Here is an 18,435-nt window from a genome sequence, read left to right as displayed (position 1 = left end):
ATGACTGAATGAGGGGGGTGGTCATGTTCCATTCATCTTTGCAGCCCCCAAACTGAGCTTAGTGCTGCCGGTGAATGTTAGCTGAGTGGATAAATGAGGGCTCCAGGGCACAGTCCAGCCACCCGCCTCACCAGCTGTCCACTGAGGGCCACTCGGAGGAGCTTCATCACATTACTGTGCTTGGTGCCTTCCAGACCTTCTGACAGCTTCTTCAGTTCTCCGTTCAGCATGTCCTGAGTTAAACTCATACCGGGTCCTTCTAAAAGCCTAGAAGAGGGCCAGTCTATAAGGGGCCAGCATGGGCCAGTGGCAAGTGGGTGGAAAGGAGGACTTCAGAAGATTCATCCATCACCTACAATATACATTAACAGCACAACCAATGTTCACAACCAATGTTCAAGCCTGCCTTGGGGGTGGCAGATATCTACTACCCCCATCCCCATCCTAGCTGCGGAAGAAACACCAACCAAGAGACTACAAACACAGAGAATCCAAGCAAGTGGGCATAAAATAGGGAAACTAAGAGGAAACCATAAGAGGATTTACTGATTACTACCTGTGCCATGTAATCTTCATGCCTCAGTTTTCTCACCTGTAAAGTGGGAATAATAATAGTGTCTGCACCTCACAGGGCTATGGTGGGGCTAAGTTAAAACTTGTAAAGCACTAAGTACATTGCCTGAACAGATGGTAAGTACTTGAAAGTATGAGCTCTTATATTTCAATAAAAAGTTAAATATTAGCTAATATTTATTACATCCAAGAGCTCAGAGACATTGCAAGAGGATCTAAAAAGAAACTTAGGATTGGGTTACACATAGGATGGAAGAATGAAGCCCTCTGGGAAATGATCTGAAACACAGCTTCAAGACTTCTGGGGGATGTAGCAGAGAAGAGCAGAAAGAAGGAAATCAGGAGACCCCAGCTCCAGTAATGTCCCTGCCGCCAACTTGCTACAACCATTCTTTGCCCACAAATGAAACACTTAAGGAACTACAACAGGCCAGCAACCATTCCCCACTTTCCTGGCAGTCCAGCTGAGACCCTCTCCCCAAAGCATGTTTGAGCTCAAGAGAAAGTCCCCAATTAGTCAGAGCACGACTTGCAAAAACTTCGTCCCAGCCCTGATTCTGAGTTAGAGCAAGAGACGGGAGCAGGGCAGGGGGAGTCATTCCACACGGAAGAGGGACCGAGGCTGGAGATCTTCACTAGTGCAGACGATCCTCGACGCCACCTCTGACACCACCTGCTCCCGAAAGGGCCCAGACACTCCATTCCCCACATCAGCTCAGGATGGAGGGCTACCGGCTCAGGGACTGGGTTCATGAGGAATTGAAACAAAAAGCCTTTTAGTGCAGATTTCCTTACTCACTCCAGTAGTTGAGCAATTCAGTTTCAATCTGAGAAACATAATCATTCTTGTTGCATCTTAAAACCGGACCACATGATTGCTGCTATTTATGAAATGGAGAAGAGGAAATATTGAAAATATGAAATGTAATGTGGTTTGCAGCAACATGGATGGACCTAGAGATTATCATACGAAGTGAAGTAAGTCTCAGAAAGAGACAAATACCATATGATATCACTTATATGTGGAATCTAAAATGACACAAATGAACGTATCTACGAACCAGAAACAGACTCACAGACATAGAGAACAGACCTGTGGTTGCCAAGGGTGGGCGGGGTGGGGGGAGGGAAGGATTGGGAGTTTAGGACTAGCAGATGCAAACCATTATATATAAAATGGATAAACAACACAGGAGCACAGGAAACTATAGTCAATATCCTGTGATAAACCATAATGGAAAAGACTATGGAAAGGAATATGTATAACTGAATCACTTTGCTATATAGCAGAAATTAACACATTGTAAGCCAACTATACTTCAAAAAAACCCAAAAATGTAATGTGGGAAAAAACCAAACACACTCCTCAATGTCACTGTGGGGAAGCAGGCTGCCAAGGAGCTGGTGAGGGTGACAGGCCCAAGGCAGCCAACACTGGCAGCCAGGGCATGTTAGAGCTGGTCCAGGCCTTGGTGTGGGCACAGAGGGACTTCCAGAGATCCGGCAGCTTCTAAATATTTGGGCATCAGCTTTCCTGCCTTCAGTGGGAGCCCCAGAGGGTCTCTAAAATCTAATCCCATGGCAGGGGTGGGGAGGTAAGACATTAGCCCAGTGAACTAGAACTAACAGCCTCGTGTGGAATGTCTTAAATTAAGGGAGTATTATTACTAATAATACCTCTTGGGAATTTATCCTGGAGATTTACTTGTAAGGGTGCTTAATGATGTCTATTCAAGGTTACTCACTGTGATTGTAACTGCAAAATTTGGAAGCAATCCAAATGTCCATCAATAGGAGATGAATTATATAAATCATGGTAAAGTGGTATAAAAAGGGAATAGCTGTAGCCAAGAAAAGAATGAGGATGCTCTTCTAAGCCCTGGACAGATCTAAAGATAAATTGTTAAGGGAAAAACAAACAGACAAACAAGCAAAAAAACACATAAAGATACTTAGGGAAATACAGCCATTATTTTGTAAACTTTAAATGAAGTATAATCTATAAAAATACTGAATCACTATGTTGTACATTTGAAACTAATATATTATAAATCAACTATACGTCACTAAAAAAATAAAAATAAAACAAAAATCCCACCCAAAGACAACAGTGTTATCATATCGTATTTTTTTGGCCACACTGCTCGGCTTGCAGGATCTTAGTTGCCCAGGGCCTGAACCCAGGCCCTAGGCAGTGACAGCACTGAGTCCTAACCACTGGACCACCAGAGAATTCCCTGTATTGTACCTTTTGTGTAAAAAAGCTGAAAACTAAGGGTTATTTAGATATAATTATGAATAGTAGTAACATCCAGAGAGGGTTCTGGAACGGGGCAGACAGGGGACAAGGATTAAAAATGGGACTCCTGATATATACCTTTCAAAATAATTTCTAGGTTTTAAACCTAGAGGTTCAAGAGGTTTGAATGTATTAATAACAATTAAGTTTTAAATTCAAAAAATTGGAAGAATGGAGCTGTATACACATTTCCTTGAATACACAGACATTTCACAAAGGAAACTGCTGTTTGGGACTGCCTTTCTGTTGGGTGCTGAGTAGGAGGGAAGACTTGTGATGGCTGCTTGTGATCAGGGGCTGTCCAAGTACTTTACACCAAAGATAAGCAATAGAGAATATGATTGGACATACGGTCTCTCGCCCCAGCCAGCTTCAGTCTCAATCCCTGCTCCTTCGATTTACTAGCTGTATTATTTTACACAAGTTACTTAACCTCTTTGTGCCTTGATTTCCTCACCTGTTAAAATGGGGCTAACAGGAGTTCCTTTATTAGGTTGCTCTGATTTCAAGTGTACACACACACACATAGCATGCACACGTATCCCTGTACACATCTAATGTATATGATATATAACACAGCATGCTGTAGGCACATGTGTAAGCAAACCCACACGAGTGTTTGCTATTATTATCTAATTTAATCTTTATAACTCTCTCCACAGGCCCTAACTCTCCCTGTGGAACTACCCGGCTCCATCCTCAGCCCATGTGCTTTGGCTGGGTGGGGGTGGGGGTGGGTCCACTCAGGGTCCCACGTATGACCTAACCTAAGCCAGTCAGCACATCACCTTCTCCAGGCCTCAGTGACTCGTTCGGAGACAGAAAAACCAGGCCAATCAGGCCCCATCAGAGTGAATCTCAGGACACAGCTGGAGCCGGAAGCTAAGGTTTTGCTATCTTAACCACTACAGTGGAGACTGTGAGAGAGGCTGCTTCTGACCCCTGGTATCCTTTCTCCCTCTCATGTGTACTGACACAATTTTCAGCTGGGCACCTGGTCCCCAAGGTAAAAACTACATTTTCCAGACTCCCTTGTAGCTTGGAGTGGCCGTAAGACAGGCGTTCGGGCCAGTGGGATGCGGGTGGAAACGAGTTTGTCACTTTTAAGTCAAGTCCCTAAGGGGGAGGAGTATCCCGTCCCCCTCTCCCTTCCCTCCTTCCTCCTCTGGCTGAATTGTGAGCCACCACGGACCATGGGGACAAGAGCAAAACCCAGGGATGACAGGACCCTGGAGATGTGGAGAAAGCTCTTCAGCCCAAACTGCCTGCTCTGGACGCAGGTAAGGGAGAAAGGCGCTTGTCTTGTCTGGTAGAGCATCCCACGCTCCATCTACCCGATACAGAACCCCTGCAGAAGGAGTAGCGGGCGTGGAGGAGTGTGGGGGAGAAAGTCAAAGGGGCAGAGGGAGAAATTAGGTCTTGGTGCCATATTTTTGGCCCCAGCTTTAAGCTGGACCTCAAGTTGGCTCTTCTCCTAGCCTCTGCAATTACGTACACCAATCATTCCCCCCCTTGCTTAAGCCTGTTTTGGTTGCACTTTGTGCCCTCGTAATCTGGAGAGTTCTGCTACTGTTAAAATAAGACCTGGTATCATCTCCACCCAATAGGTGAGGAAATGGAAGCTCAAGGACGTGCAGTCACTTGGACAAATCGAAGCCCCCTGGGCAAGTGAACTAACTGGGCCAGCGAGGGGTGGGGCGGAAACGGAATCCAGGTGGGTCCGATCCCAGCGCCAGACCACCGGCTCTTCCCGGGAGAGCCTGGGCTCCTCAGGGTCAGCCCTTCCGCCGAGAGCGCCGTGAGTGATCGTCTCACCGAGAACCTCTCGCTAGCTCTGGGGCTGTACTGCAGGCCTGACAGCCGAGCCCTGGAGTGAAGGGGGCCCTGGTGGGGAGAGAGGGAAGGGAGGTGCAGAACCCTGAACTCAGCCTGCGGACACTCACCCCAGCACACGCTTGGCAATGATGTCCACCTTCTCCGAGACGGCACCCAGCTGCGCTCGACTCACAGCAGGGCGAGTCCACAGGTAGGAGTGCACTGGGGAGACCAAATCCTGCAGGTGGCAAATGTGACCCTGGGGGAAGAGGCGGTCACTGAACGCCCTGGGATGGGGCTCTGACGCAGCGGGAGGGGGAGGAGTGGGGCGCCACCCGCTCCCTGGGTACCCCCCAAGCTCCCGACACCACACCTGTCTCAGCAGGATGATCCTCTCCACATAGGCTGCGTCCAGCACATTCCTGTCTTGCAGCTGGCTCCCGAATGCCTCCTCCACGAGAGCCTGTAGCTTCCCCACCAGCTGGCGTCTCTGGGTCTTATCGCTCACCAGCCGGCGGAGGTGCAGCCTGCCGGGGAAGCCAAGGGACCGTCCTGCCACGGGCATCTCCAGCCTAGACAACCCTCTTCCCCAGTGGAGTGGGTGGGGTTTGAAGAATGACATCTTCCAGCTGGAGCACAGAGGAGGGTGCCGAAGGTCTGCCCATCCCTCTGCTCCCCAGGGCCTCTCACATGGCCCGCCACCCTCCTCTGAGCTACCTGCCTGGCCTCAACAGGCACCTGAGTTTACAAAGCAGAACCTGGCGGTGCCTGCCTCCTCGCAGAGTTTAAAGCGTGGGGCTCTGGAGCAAAAGGGCAGAGGTCGAGAATATGGATTTCTAGGATTCAAAGCCATGTCCAGATGGCACAGTTCTCTGAATTCACAGCTCACCGTTAAAAAGCTCAAGTTTTCCTGTCAGGTCAAATCTTTCCCTTTTCAGAATTCTTCTAACCGCCTTGTTCCCTCCTTCAGAAGCAGCAAAGCCTCTAAGACTCCAAGCCTCAAACCAGGCCCTGTCAGTCCTGTCTCTGGGCTGCCCTCACCCTGTCCCCAGCACGACTGGAGGGACCCAAGAGAGCGAGCAGCGAGGGGCCGAGGGCCATTCTGTAGGCGCTTGGCCCCCTGTCCCTGATGTAGAAGAAAGGCAGGAAGCAAGGGACTCGTGATCATCTCATGGGCTCTGAGACTGCACAGGCCTGTGGGTGAAGCCAGCTTTGCCAGATGTCTGCAGCAAGTTACACAACCGTTCGGAGCTCAGGGTGCTCGTCTGTTACTGTGGGAACAACGGGGCCTCCCTCACAGGGCGCTGGGCAGAGTAAACAAGGAGCTGTCTGTAAAGCGCTGAGTACCAGGCCTGTGTTACTGCCACACCCAGCAGTTGGAGACGGGCAGGGAGTCTGAACAGAGGGTGGAAGGATGAGACCGTCTGGGAAGCAATCTGGAGCACTCACTGGCCCAAAACCATCACTTTCTAAAACGCATGAAGAGAAATCACATGAAATTTGTACTGAAACTGTTTCTAGGACCTCCTTAGTAGTTAGATGAGACAGTGGGAAGAAAGAAATCAGGCTTGAGATAGGCCACGGCCTGGGACGTAGTGAGTGCTAGATAAATGTTAGTTACCATCACTACCTCCACCACACCACTAGCACTGCTATGACAACTACTATCTTTACAACTGTTACTGAAATAATCATAGCAGTGGCTTGATTACAGAAACAACTAAAGAGAACAGATTCGGCTGCACAAAAACTGAGGGCATCTATCCCAAGCAAAAGCCCACTGCCGTCTCCCTCTGGCTCCCCCTCATGCTTTGTGGAGGACTGGAATGGGTCACAAAGTATCTCCCCTGTTCCGACTCCATTTCTCCCAGGGATATCGCTTTCTCCATGATAAGAAAGGTAGAGAACAGGCTGCATTCAATGTGCACGCTGTTTGCTCCTGAATGCCCCACTCAAGAGATGCCCACTCACAGTGCTTAAGAATCCGCCCGCCAACGCAGGGGACAGGAGTTCGATCCCTGTCGATCCCTGTTCGATCTCGGGAAGATCCCACATGCCGTGGAGCAACTAAGCCCGTGTGCCACAACTACTGAGCCTGTGCTCTAGAGCCCGTGAGCCGCGACTACTGAGCCCGTGTGCCACAACTACTGAAGCCCATGCACCTAGAGCCCGTGCTCCACAACAAGAAGCCACCGCAATGAGAAGCCTGCGCACCGCAACGAAGACCCAACACAGCCATAAATAAATAAATAAATAATAATAATTTAAAAAAAGATGCCCACCATTACTGTGTGAACTTGAACTTGGGCTGGTTATTCAACTTCCTGACATCTTGCTCTCCTCGTATACACACTAGAGCAAAATCATACAACTGACCTTAGGTCTGATGCGGGAAGTACATGAAGTAACATCCTTGACACATCCGCAGTCGATGTGAATCCCCTGGGCTCATGCCACAAAGCACGGAGAAGAGCCTGCCCCCAAACCAAGGCTCAAGAGAAGACATCAAAGAGTCCCTGGCCCTTAAGTACGGACCTGTCCTCTGGCTTTCCCTCTAATGCCCTTAGCCTGAGACGTGGCAACAGTGATCCGAACTGTAACTGTGGCTGGAGGTTTCGCAGGGAAGAACTACTTGAAATGTAAAACAGACGCCATGAGACAGCACTCAGTTACTGTGTTGGCTGGGTGGGGGAGGGGCTGAGCAGGAATAATGGTGACTACAAAAACCGTACCTGCCATTTTACTGAGCACTTTCTACGTGCAAAATAGTTTGAGGCTTAATTTAACTGAACAATCGCCTATGGTGAGAAAACGTTTTAGAGAAAACAGAGGCTTGAGGAGGTCAGGTGACTTACTGGTGGTCACATGGCACTAGACACCTGAGCCCATAGTCAAAATCAAGTGTGTGTGACTCCAGAGCCCACTAGACCTTCCACCGTGGGGACCAGCATCAGTCGGTGAGCCCTTTTCTCCTGGGGGTGCTCCAGATTCCCCGCTCACCTGTTGAATTCTGGGAGCTTCTCCAGGTCCAGCAGGGCCGAGTGGCAGGTGACCCGGGTCAGGTCAAACTGTGTGATCAGCTCTGGCAAGGTCCTGCCCATCTGGTTCTCTGCAAGTGAGGCAGGCCCAGCTGCTCAGCACCCACCCCCCACCCTGCCATTCCACTTTCAATCACAAGGGAGGCTACCCAAACAGATTCAACTTCTAGTTATTTTACATACCAAGGGCCCAAGTGAGCTTTCATTTGCAGAAAGGGTTCTGTCACTAAAGAACAAAAAGCTTGAAAACAATCCGGCTAAATCAACCCTCATGGCCCTCAAAGACACGAGCTGCAAGAAGAGCCTGCTCACTGCCTGGCTGCGCCCCAGGGATCCTGACTCGACTGGTTTTGGATGGGGTCTGAGCAGGACTGTATTTCACAAGCTTCCTGGTGGATTCCAAAGTGCAGCCAGAGTGAGAAGAGCTGAGCCACGAGCTGCTTCTCACGAGCGGTGGCCCCATCTCACACAGTCAGTGGGCATCCTGGTTAGGCTTGAGCCTCTGCCACAGCCCTCACTAGCTGTGTGACTTCGGCAAGTTACTCAATCTCTCTGAGCCTCACAAGCTTCTAACAAACAGTGGGGATAATAAATACCCCTCAAGGATATTTTAAAGTTTAAATGAGATACAAGCAGAAAAAGCAGGAAGCAGACTATGGCCACATTTTCAGAAATCGTCCCCCCTCCAAAAGGTCATCCTATTTTGTGCATCATCAAGATGTGGGCCCTAAGTCTTTGGTCAGCTTGGAATAAACTAGGGTCATAGTAATCCTAGTAATACTGTCAGAGTACCAAATTGTACTTCTACTAATAATGTAATTACAATAATCACAGGATCTGTAATTTTTGTGCTGTTGTTTGGCAGATACTGTGCTGGTGCCTCATAGTCAGGAGCTCAGTGAACCCTAACTTAACCCTGTAAGGTAGACACTTAGCCCATTCTACAGATGAGGCAACCGAGGCTCACAGATCATAAGATCCTTGAGGACAGGGATTACATCTACCTTGTTCACCATTGTAGCCCCAGCACGTAACACGCTGTCTGGCTCAATAAACACTTGTCAAATAAGAGAAGGAACATGTATAAGATCACACAGCCAGTGGGCGGCACAGCTGGGACTGAAGGCCAGGCGGCCTGACCCAAGGCCCTGGCTCTTCAGTGCTATGGTCCCACCAGGACCTCTTGGGGAGTGGGTACCTGCAAACCCTGAGCCGCAGCTGGTGATGATATCGAGCAAGGCATCTGGCAGGAAGCCGGCAGCAGCAAAATGCTCCAGGAAGATGTCCCCTTGCCTCTTGGACAGTTTGCTGCCATCCCTGTTGAGGAGCAGGGGCAGGTGGGCAAAGCGCGGGGGCTGCCAGCCCAGGGCCCGGTAGAGGAGCAGATGCTTGGAGGTGGAGACCAGCCACTCGGAGCCCCGCAGCACGTGGCTGATGCCCATGTGGTGGTCGTCCACCACGCAGGCCAGGTGGTAGGTGGGGAAGCCGTCGCTCTTCAGGATGACTGGGTCCCCCTCCACACTGGCCACCTCATGCCGATTCCAGCCGTACACCAAGTCCTGGAAGGCTGGCGCCTCCCCCTCCAGGTGGAAGCGGATGGGAGGCTTGGGGTCTTTGGCCAGCTTCTGGGCCACCTGCGCCTCGCTCAGGCTCCGGCACCGATTGTCATACCTGTTGGGAAGCAGAGCAGCACGGTGACTAAGAGTTACTAAGAGTAGTGGTGACGGGCGTGAGCCCTACCTTTGCCTCTGATAACTGTATGACCTTGGGCAAGTCATTTACCTCTTACAGCTGTCTCCTCAGTCTTGAATGGGGATAATAAGGTTATTGCGTGGGAGAACTAAGTGAGATAACATAGCACAGCAGTCACAAGCCTGTTTCCCTTCTTCCTTGCTAATGAGGAAACGTCAAATGTCACCCAAGGGGGTGAATCATGACTGATTTTGCCAAGCAGGCAATCTCATTCCCCTAAAGCATTGACCCATCACTGAGATTCAAAAAAAAGTATGCTTGTGGGGTAGCGGAGGATGAAGGTTCTGGCAAAGATTTTCTCTCTAAGTGAGAGGAGGGCGAGCCACAAGGTGCTGCAGCCACTTGTAACTGACGGGGGAGGGGGGCAGCAAGGGAGGCAGCAACAGGCCAGAATAGAGTCCCGCCTTCTCAAAGCTGCTGGCTTCATCCTGGAGTCACCCACCTGCAGACTTCTGCAGAAGGAGAAGATGAATGTCTATGTGGTTTATGCTTTGGCTACTCAAAGTGTGGTCTGTGGACCTCCAGCGTCAGCCTCACCTGGGAGCTTGTCAGAAATGCGGCATCTCAGGACCTGCTGGACCCACCCTGGACCTGCTAAATCAGAAGCTTCCCGTTAACTAGACCCTCAGGTGATTCTTCTGCACATTGAAGTTGAGAAGCTCTGGTTTGTCCCTTTTAAACAGAGTATTTGTTACTTGCTCCCAAAAGCATCCTAAATGATACACAAATGCAACACTTGTAAGTACCATCCTTGACACTGAGCTAAATGTTCAATCGTAAATGGCTGTATGGGACTTCCCTGGTGGCGCAGTGGTTAAGAATCCGCCTGCCAATGCAGGGGACACGGGTTCGAGCCCCGGTCTGGGAAGATCCCACATGCTGCGGAGCGACTAAGCCCGTGTGCCTCAACTACTGAGCCTGTGCTCTAGAGCCTGCGAGGCACAACTACTGAGCCCGTGTGCTGCAACTACTGGAGCCCATGCGCCTAGAGCCCGTGCTCCGCAACAAGAGAAGTCACTGCAATGAGAAGCCCGCGCACTGCAATGAAGAGTAGCCCCCACTCGCCACAACTAGAGAAAGCCCGCACGTAGCAAAGAAGACCCAATGCAGCCAAAAATAAACAAATACATTTATAAAAATAAATAAATGTATAAAATAAATAAATAAATGGCTGTATGGATCCAGGATAGGGCATGATCGTAATTTTAAAACATAATCTTCTGTCAATGGGCAAGTAGGCCATTTATGATTAAAAAGGCAATGCTGCAGCGGATGGCACGACCTTGTATGAACATCCAAGCCCTTGTCCAAATAGTTCACTGAAACTGGAACTTGAATGTTATGATGCTGATGGGAGTACAAGCTAGTAGAGTGCCTCTAGACAGCATGTATCAAAGCTATAAATTGACCTGCAATTCCAAATCTAGGGAGGTAATCCAACAAACACATTGCACATGTGCCAAACGATGTACGTCAACATTATTCATCACCGCTCCTTTTTTAGTAACAGAAGATTAGAGATAACATAAATGCTCATTAGAAAGGACCTGATCAAGTGAGTGATGACACAGCCCTGTAACGGAATACTACGCAAGCAGAGGAAAATTTATGGACTCATACAGACCGATCCTCAAGACTGTAAGTGGGATCTGTAAACGGCATGACATGTATCTTGTGGGCTACCATTTGAGCGGGGAAGAAGAGAATGATCCCTGCCTCACGGTGTTTTTCCCCGTGTCCTCCCTGCCCTTGAGCGTGGGCTGGACCTAGTGACTTCCTTCTGATGCACAGAGCACGACACAGCCGTGAGATGTCACTTCCCTGATTAGGTTATGCAGAAGCTGTAGCTTCCACCTTCCTCGCTCTCCCCTGCCTTCTCCCTGGCTTGCCCTGAGGAAAGCCAGCTGCCAAGCTGTGAGCTGCCCTGTGGAGAGGCCCACATGGCTTGGAACAGATGCCTCCAGGCAACAGCCTCAGAGAGGCATGGAGGCAGATCCTTTGAGAGTCCAGCCTCGAGGTAACTGCAAGCCTGGCCAAGACCTTGATGCAGCTTTGAGAGCAACCCTGAGCCAAAGGAGCCAGCTAAGCTGTGCCCAAACCTGACCCACAGAAACCCTGAGATAAGCCAGTTGGGGATAATCTGTTACACAGCAAGAGCTAACGAACACATCCACCCCTGGGGAGGCACCCGTGACAGGCTGGGGCTCTCACCGGGGTGTCTGGCGGTTCCTTAGGGCCTCCCTCTTCAGGAGCTCCAGCCGCTGGGGTGAGCAGAAACACGGGTACGCAGCGCCGCTCTTCAGCAAAGCTTCGGTGGCCTGGGCGTAGAGCGCAAGTCGCTGAGACTGCAGGTAGGGCCCTGCAGGACCTCCCCGGCGGGGGCTCTCGTCAGGGGGGATGCCTACAACACAGGCAGAGAATAATCACCAAACGGTAATAACTACGATGCACAAGACACTGGTTCCCAGGCACTGTTATAAGCGCTTTACACATATAGCAAAGCTTCTAACCCTCCTGACAATCCATGAGCCTGTTACTCTTATGATTTCCCTTTTCCAGATGAAGAGTTAAAGCACAGAGAGGTTAACGCTCAAGGTCATGTGGCTGGTGGATAAGGAGTCGGATGGAGGTGCACTGGTTCCACGGTCCATGCTCTTACAGGCATGTCCTCTCCCTCCATCCTTGCCCTGGGGAGGGAGAAGCCAGCAGGTCTGGAACAGGGGACTTGGGAGAAGAAGCGTGGTTCAGGGACAGCCCACTCAGCCCGGCTGGGCTCCTGGCCCTGCCCCTGACTGGCTGTCACGAGGGATAGTGCCATGCACCTTCCAGGCTGCTTTTATGTTTTGTGATCGCTGTTAAAGCTCAAAACCACCCCACCCAGTAGGGGCCGTTATTACCCCCGTTCAGTAAGGAGGACATGGGGGTATAGAGGGGCTGTGTTACGTCACCTGGCCAAGGACGAAAGCCAGGCTAGCTGGCCCCAAGTCCGCATTCTTAACCACTTGGACTGCCTCTTGCATTCCTTAGCCTTTCTAAGCCTCGGTTTCCTTCTCTGAAAAGTGGAGCTGAGAGTCTACTGTGCAGAGTGACCGAGACGTAAACGCACCAGTGCTTACACAGTACTTAGTGCAATGGCTTCGTGTAGAACAGCTGCAACATACGCTGTTAGATTAAATGTGACCTATTATAAGCGAACCGCCAACCCCAGGTCTGGTTTCCTCAGGTCACAAAGGATAGATTTAACTTATAAACGCTTCCGGGAGAGGTAGGGTGGACACAGAAGAGCTGGATGACGGCGTTTCTGCCCTGAAATGGCTTTCAAACAAATTAGGAAGAGGACAGGGCTAACCCTGCACACCCGACGTCCCACAGACTCTGGAGGCTGAGGGGCCTGGGTTCAAGTGCACTGGCCAGCTCTGAGGCCAGGCAAGACACCTACCAGAGCCTCCATTTCCTCCTTTACAAAAGAAGGAAACAAACATTTACTTTCTGCTGAGGGTCATCACGAGGCTGGAATGGGACGGCCTACAGGAAGGGTTTGGCGCTTTGCCTGGCACATCTCGGTGCTCAGCAGGTCCTGGCTGTGACCATCGTTGGTACTGTTGGTATTGGTATTTCTTCATTTGTCAGAGAAGGGGGGCGGTGGTTAGGTGCATCTGGGGCTCCTTCCTGATCTACCCTTAACGTGTCCAGCATTTGGAATGCTCCAGGGTTTAAGAGAGACTCCACTAGGAAAACTGAAAACAGATTCACATAAAAAATAGTATGTAAATGTTCATGGTAGTTTTACTCATCATAACCAAAAAGTAGAAACAATCCAAATGCCCAATCACTGACGAATGGATAAGTAAAAAGTGTTATTTCCATACAACGAATATTGTTCGGCATAAATGGGAAAGAAGAACCAATTCATGCTACAACATACACGAACCTTATGCTAAGTGTAAGCCAGACATAAAATGAAATGTCGCAAATAGGCACACCACAGAGACAGAAAGTAGGTTAGTGATTGCCAGCGGCAGGAGGGAAGAAGGAATAGGGAGTGTCTGGTGCAGGGTTTCGTTTTGGGGTGATGGAAATGTTCTGGAATTAGAGAGTGCTGGTGGATATACAACTCAGTGAATATACTAAAGACCACTTTGAGATGGTAAATTTCATCCTATGTAAATTACATACCGATGCCCAAAGCAAGAAGCTCCAGAACTGAGCCACCTGGGGTGTGGATCCCTGCCCTCTGCCTCACCAGAAGGCTCACACCATTGTGCCGAGCTGGGGGCTCCTCGGGGCAGGACACATCAGGCAGTCTTGCTCATCACGGTACCCTCGTGCCTAGCACGGTGTAGCAGGTGCTCCACGCCACGTGGCCAATCACGGGCTCCTGCCAACCTCCCTGTCCTCACGTCTCCAGGTCCTCTGCTTACCTCACCGTGCTTGGGCCACACTGGCTTCCTTGCTGCTCCTCAAATACATCCAGCACTAAGCTTCCACAGGGCCTTTGCATCTGCTATTCCCACTGCTTTGAGCATTCTCCCCCTAGGTAACCAGAGGGCTGGCCCCTCACTTTGTGCAACTCTCTGCTCTACCGTCCCCTCCCTGGGGAAGTCCCCCCCATCTCCAAGACCTGCTCCCTGCTGGTTTCCTCACCTGCTACCCTTCCCTCCACATCACTTATCATCACTTAATATTGTAGTAAGAATGAATTCACCTGTTATTTATCTGTCTTCCCCTACTTACTGAGTGCAGGGTCTTGGTTCCATACTTGAACACTATCACTACCTGGACCACAGTAAGTGACTTTGGTGCATGAATTCTTTTATTCAACTAATCTCAACTGAGTTTCTGCTACAAGTTTCTATGGTAGAGGACAGAAATGAAATCAGTTTTTGCCCTTCAGGAACCCAAAATTTAGTTAATGATTTACCTGAGACTAGAATACACACGTCAAGACAGACTTGGTGTTTTTGGCATTTTCCCTTGGCGAGCTTAAATAGTCATACCTGTTCCGACAGGAAGGCAGCTACTGACCTGGGGAACACAAATACACTCCTCCTTGTCCTCCCTGAGCTGAGCTGGCCTCAGGGCTAAACTTCCCTTAAAGAGACTGACTTAAGAAGCTGCATGTGTTTTGTTTGGCTCGTACAACGTGGTTTAAAAAAAAAAAAAATCTGAGCTCAGATTTAACAATGGGAAGTAGTCATCAAAAACAAAAACAAAAAAAACCCCAGAGTTCCGGCTCCTCCCGGAAATCAGAAGATTTGACAAGCTGGGCCAGGAGTCCCACATCAACTGGGCTGGCGCTTTCTCGGGCTTACCACACCCCTGGAGATTCCCGGTCCATCTTCCACTTGGCCTGTGTTTCCTGCCCGCTCCCAGTAGGAAGTGAGATTCTGAGAGAAAAACAAGAATCTCAAAACAGCCTTGGAGCTTTTTATTCTGCCCTGCCCCAGGAACTTCAGCATCTTTCCAGGTGGAACCTGCCACCCCAGGCAGCACAAATGTACTCATTCCTCCAGGGACTCCGCGTTCTCCACCCTGGGCCATGTGAGAAAACCTTCAGGCTCCTTTTCCTGCTCCCTGCTCCTTCCTTGAAGAAGGGGCCTCTCCCAGCCAGCCTCACCTGCCCACTCCAGCATGTCCTCTATATTGTCCGCTGCCCCAGGCACAAGGCGGGTCTGATCCGTGTCCTCCAGCCTCAGGATGAAGCTCCCTCCGTGCTTCTTGGCAAAGATGTAGTTGTACAAGGCAGTGCGGAGGCCGCCCAGGTGCAAGAAGCCTGGCGGAAGAAGAGAACAGCTCAGACAAGATGGGGAAGACAACGGGCAAGTAAGTTCTGCTTGTGACACAAGGTCTCAGGGAACATCAAAGTCTAAGAAATGGCGCTACCCTGTCCCATCTCCCCGTCAGGCACCCAGGCAGGCAGGCTGCCACAGAAGAGGACTGGGCTGGTTGACTCATTTACCCTCATCCTGGAAGTGGAAGAACACTGAAGTTTTGGAGCATGTCATTGGGTAAAATGGCTCCAAATCTCCCCAACTGCACCCATCATTCTACTTTGACATTTGCCTTAAGGCCAAGTTTCACCCAAAGGAGAAGCAGACAGTTATTCAGTGAAGCCACATCACACGTGCATCTAACTTATGCAAATTCAATGAAGTCCTTGGACAAAAAAAAAAAATTAATTACTAATTAAAAGTACTGTAAGATTACATTTTGCCCATATCCTCTATGCACTGTACATGACTATCCTCATCATACATTTTAAATTTTGTCTACTTGACACTTTAAGTGCTGGCTTTAGATACTAACCGAAAGTAATATTTGATGCCACTGTATTTCTCTTCACCCAAGTTTAAACTCTTAATATTTTACTTTTTCATCATTCCTGACTGAAAAGTTAAAGTGAACAGTTTTCCCAGGGTTGTCATTTCCCCCCTTACCCTTCCTTCTTTGGGCCAGGTGTAGTGGAATAACTGAGAACATGGAAAGGAGACGTGACCCATACCCCCCCCCCCCAGCAAACCGAGGGCTGGCGAATAAGCCAGAACTGCAAACAGTCCTGATTGCTTTGAGCCCCCCTCCCCCCGCAAACCGGGGGCCTGCGAAGAAGCATTGAGAGCTTTGGGCACTGATCCATGAGATGTCCTCAGTATAATCAGAATGGTGGGAACGCAAGGAAATGTCCTTGTGCTACTTCAGTATAATCAAAATAATGGTGGGAAACTTGTGCTGCTTTTGCGCTCAAGGACGAAGCACGGCATGTTTTCAAGAAAGCCCTTTATTGCTTGTATAATCAATAGAAACATATGTTGCTGCTTTGGCATTTCTGAAATGTTAAGAAAACAAGTCTTAAAATGTAAACATAGATAATGCTTTAATAAAAGCTACCACAGCAGGACAGACGGCGCTGCTTTGCCTGAGCGAATGGCAGCCCTCTATTGCTGTGCTTCGGCACAATTCACCTCATGTGATGAGCTTGCTTTCGGCCCTGTCATAAGATAAACTACGACAGCCAGGCTACGGCCCTGTCTCCACAATGAGCTTGTCTGCATCTCCAAGTACAGGAGGCAGCACGGGATAGGAAATGCTTCTCTGGAGTCAGGTAGACTCCAGCTCAACACTGATTATGTATGTGACCTCCAGCTAGTTACAAGGCCACCACAAAACCAGAGGTCCCCAAGATAGAGGACAGGGGTCCTGTAGTTGAAAGCAAGACCTTTTAGATCAAATAGACCTTGATTCAAATTCTGCTACCCCTTGGACACTCTACTTGACTTTTGTGTGCATCAATTTCTTAATTTGTTAGAGAGATTAACAACAAAAAATAGAAACCTTCCTTGCAAGGTTGCTGTGAGGCATAAATGTTGACCAGAGTACCCTATTAATTTTAGTTATTATAATGATTTACATTCTTCTATCTGTAGTCAACAGCCTTTCCAACATGGGCTCTTCCCACAGATCAGCAAGGAAAGGAGAATTAAAATCATCATAATGGAGCCTTCTGCTTATTAAGTGCTTTCCACGAGTACCAGTCCTTACCCCGTGCCTCAGTTGCATTAACTCAAACCATGAGGCAGGTACTATTACCAGCCCTGTTTGACAGATGGTAACACTCAAGAGGTTCAGAGAGATTAAATAATTTTCTCAAGCCACACAAACAGGAAGTGGCAAAGCCAGAAATTTGGGCCCAGACAATTCTAGGCCTTGGCACCCAAACCAGAGCTTGTCTGCAAACTGTTGGCAGTTCCCAACCAATTTGACAGAATAACTTTATATCTGTTGAATTCAATAAATAGTCTCATATTTTGTATGCTTTTACGAGTTTCCTTTTTCTACTAATTTCTTTATATTGATTTTATAGAAGTATTAGTCCATAATTGACTGGAAATGAGAAACGAGTCCTTTCACCGGGGGTGGTTTGAGAAGCATGCTCTACACGATACTGCCTGCCGAGAAAGATTTCTGTCACTCTGTGTAGCTGAGACCTTGTCACAAAGGTAGCTCTGTGACTCTGGAGTTCAGAATGAGAGGCACGCTTGGTGTGAAGAGGGCAAGCAGGTCGCCTTGGTGAGAAAAGAATTTGGGGAACTGGTGCGGAGGCCCTGACAAGATCGCCGATAGGGTATACAGTGGGCCCCTGCCTCACTCTCTGGTTTGCTAGGCTCCAATACTAATCACAGGGCCTTTGTACCTCCAATTTCCTCTGCCCAGAAGGTTCCTTCTATAGGTTTCACATACCTAGCTCCTTCTTGTTATCTGGTTCTCAGCCCTTATGACACCTCCTCAGCAAGGCATCCCTGAGCATCCTACCCAACCCCCAGTCCCCTACCCTGCTTCATTTTCCGCATGACACACGTGACTGTTTAAAACTAGTTATTTTTATACGTGTTTGTTGCAGCCACTACAGTGTAGGCTTCTTGGGAGCGGGGGCCCTACTTTCTCCATGTCCACTGTACCCCAGCGCCTAAAACATTTTGTACTCAATACACATTTACTATATACACAAAAGAAAAAAGGGGCCCAAAGAAATGGTACAGTACAATAAACACGAAATTCCTGGCAACGTGAAAAATTTCCTCTCGTAAACCTATTTCTGCCTCTATAATGAGGCCGCACTACCCGCCCAGTCTGACTCCACCGGAAGGGATTCGCTCGGAACGTTCGGGGGGCGGGCAAGAGACGGTGGGCCTCCGCCTGCAGCGTCACGTCCGCCAAGGTTACCTGTGGGGCTGGGGGCGAACCGCACTCGCACCGCAGGCCCGGCATGAGTGCCCAGGCTAGCCTCGCGCCGTCCCAGGGGGCGGCCCAAGGCCTCCGGGGTCCTCGGGGGATGCAACAACCTCTTCAGGAGCACAGCCATGTGGAGTGGAACCGCACACGTGGGCTTCTCCGTGCATCACTTCCGGGGACTCCTCCCAGCAAATCCGCTTCCGCCACAGCAGCGCAACCCCGCCCCTTAAA

The 18,435-nt window shown here is 49.6% G+C and overlaps 1 protein-coding gene across 6 annotated transcripts in view; it reads right to left on the bottom strand.

Annotated features, from left to right (window-relative positions):
• The window catches only part of EARS2 (glutamyl-tRNA synthetase 2, mitochondrial), a 28,189-nt gene extending 9,776 nt beyond the window's left edge, over window positions 1-18,413 (bottom strand). Inside the window, exons 1-8 of one of the 6 annotated variants that reach the window (XM_022588535.2) lie at window positions 18,196-18,413; window positions 15,095-15,250; window positions 11,689-11,878; window positions 8,924-9,396; window positions 7,688-7,796; window positions 5,061-5,271; window positions 4,816-4,946; window positions 132-267 (exon numbers count right to left, since the gene is read on the bottom strand). In XM_022588535.2, the coding sequence (XP_022444243.1) occupies window positions 132-267; window positions 4,816-4,946; window positions 5,061-5,271; window positions 7,688-7,796; window positions 8,924-9,396; window positions 11,689-11,878; window positions 15,095-15,250; window positions 18,196-18,334 (1,545 nt within the window). In that variant the 5' untranslated portion in view covers window positions 18,335-18,413. Of the gene's footprint in view, window positions 1-131; window positions 2,463-4,815; window positions 4,947-5,060; window positions 5,272-7,687; window positions 7,797-8,923; window positions 9,397-11,688; window positions 11,879-14,789; window positions 15,073-15,094; window positions 15,251-18,195 lie in introns of those variants that run through there. The other 5 variants (XM_022588536.2, XM_022588534.2, XM_022588537.2 and 2 more) reach the window with 5 other exon arrangements.
• Window positions 18,414-18,435: the final 22 nt, after the last annotated feature.

The sequence above is a fragment of the Delphinapterus leucas genome, chromosome 15, assembly GCF_059928025.1.
Source record: "Delphinapterus leucas isolate spDelLeu-1000000601 "Yukka" chromosome 15, BTC_Dleu_Yukka2, whole genome shotgun sequence".
NCBI lineage: Eukaryota > Metazoa > Chordata > Mammalia > Artiodactyla > Monodontidae > Delphinapterus > Delphinapterus leucas.
The sequence above is the reverse complement of the archived record's forward strand: the minus strand, read 5'-3'. Positions and strand labels throughout refer to the sequence as shown.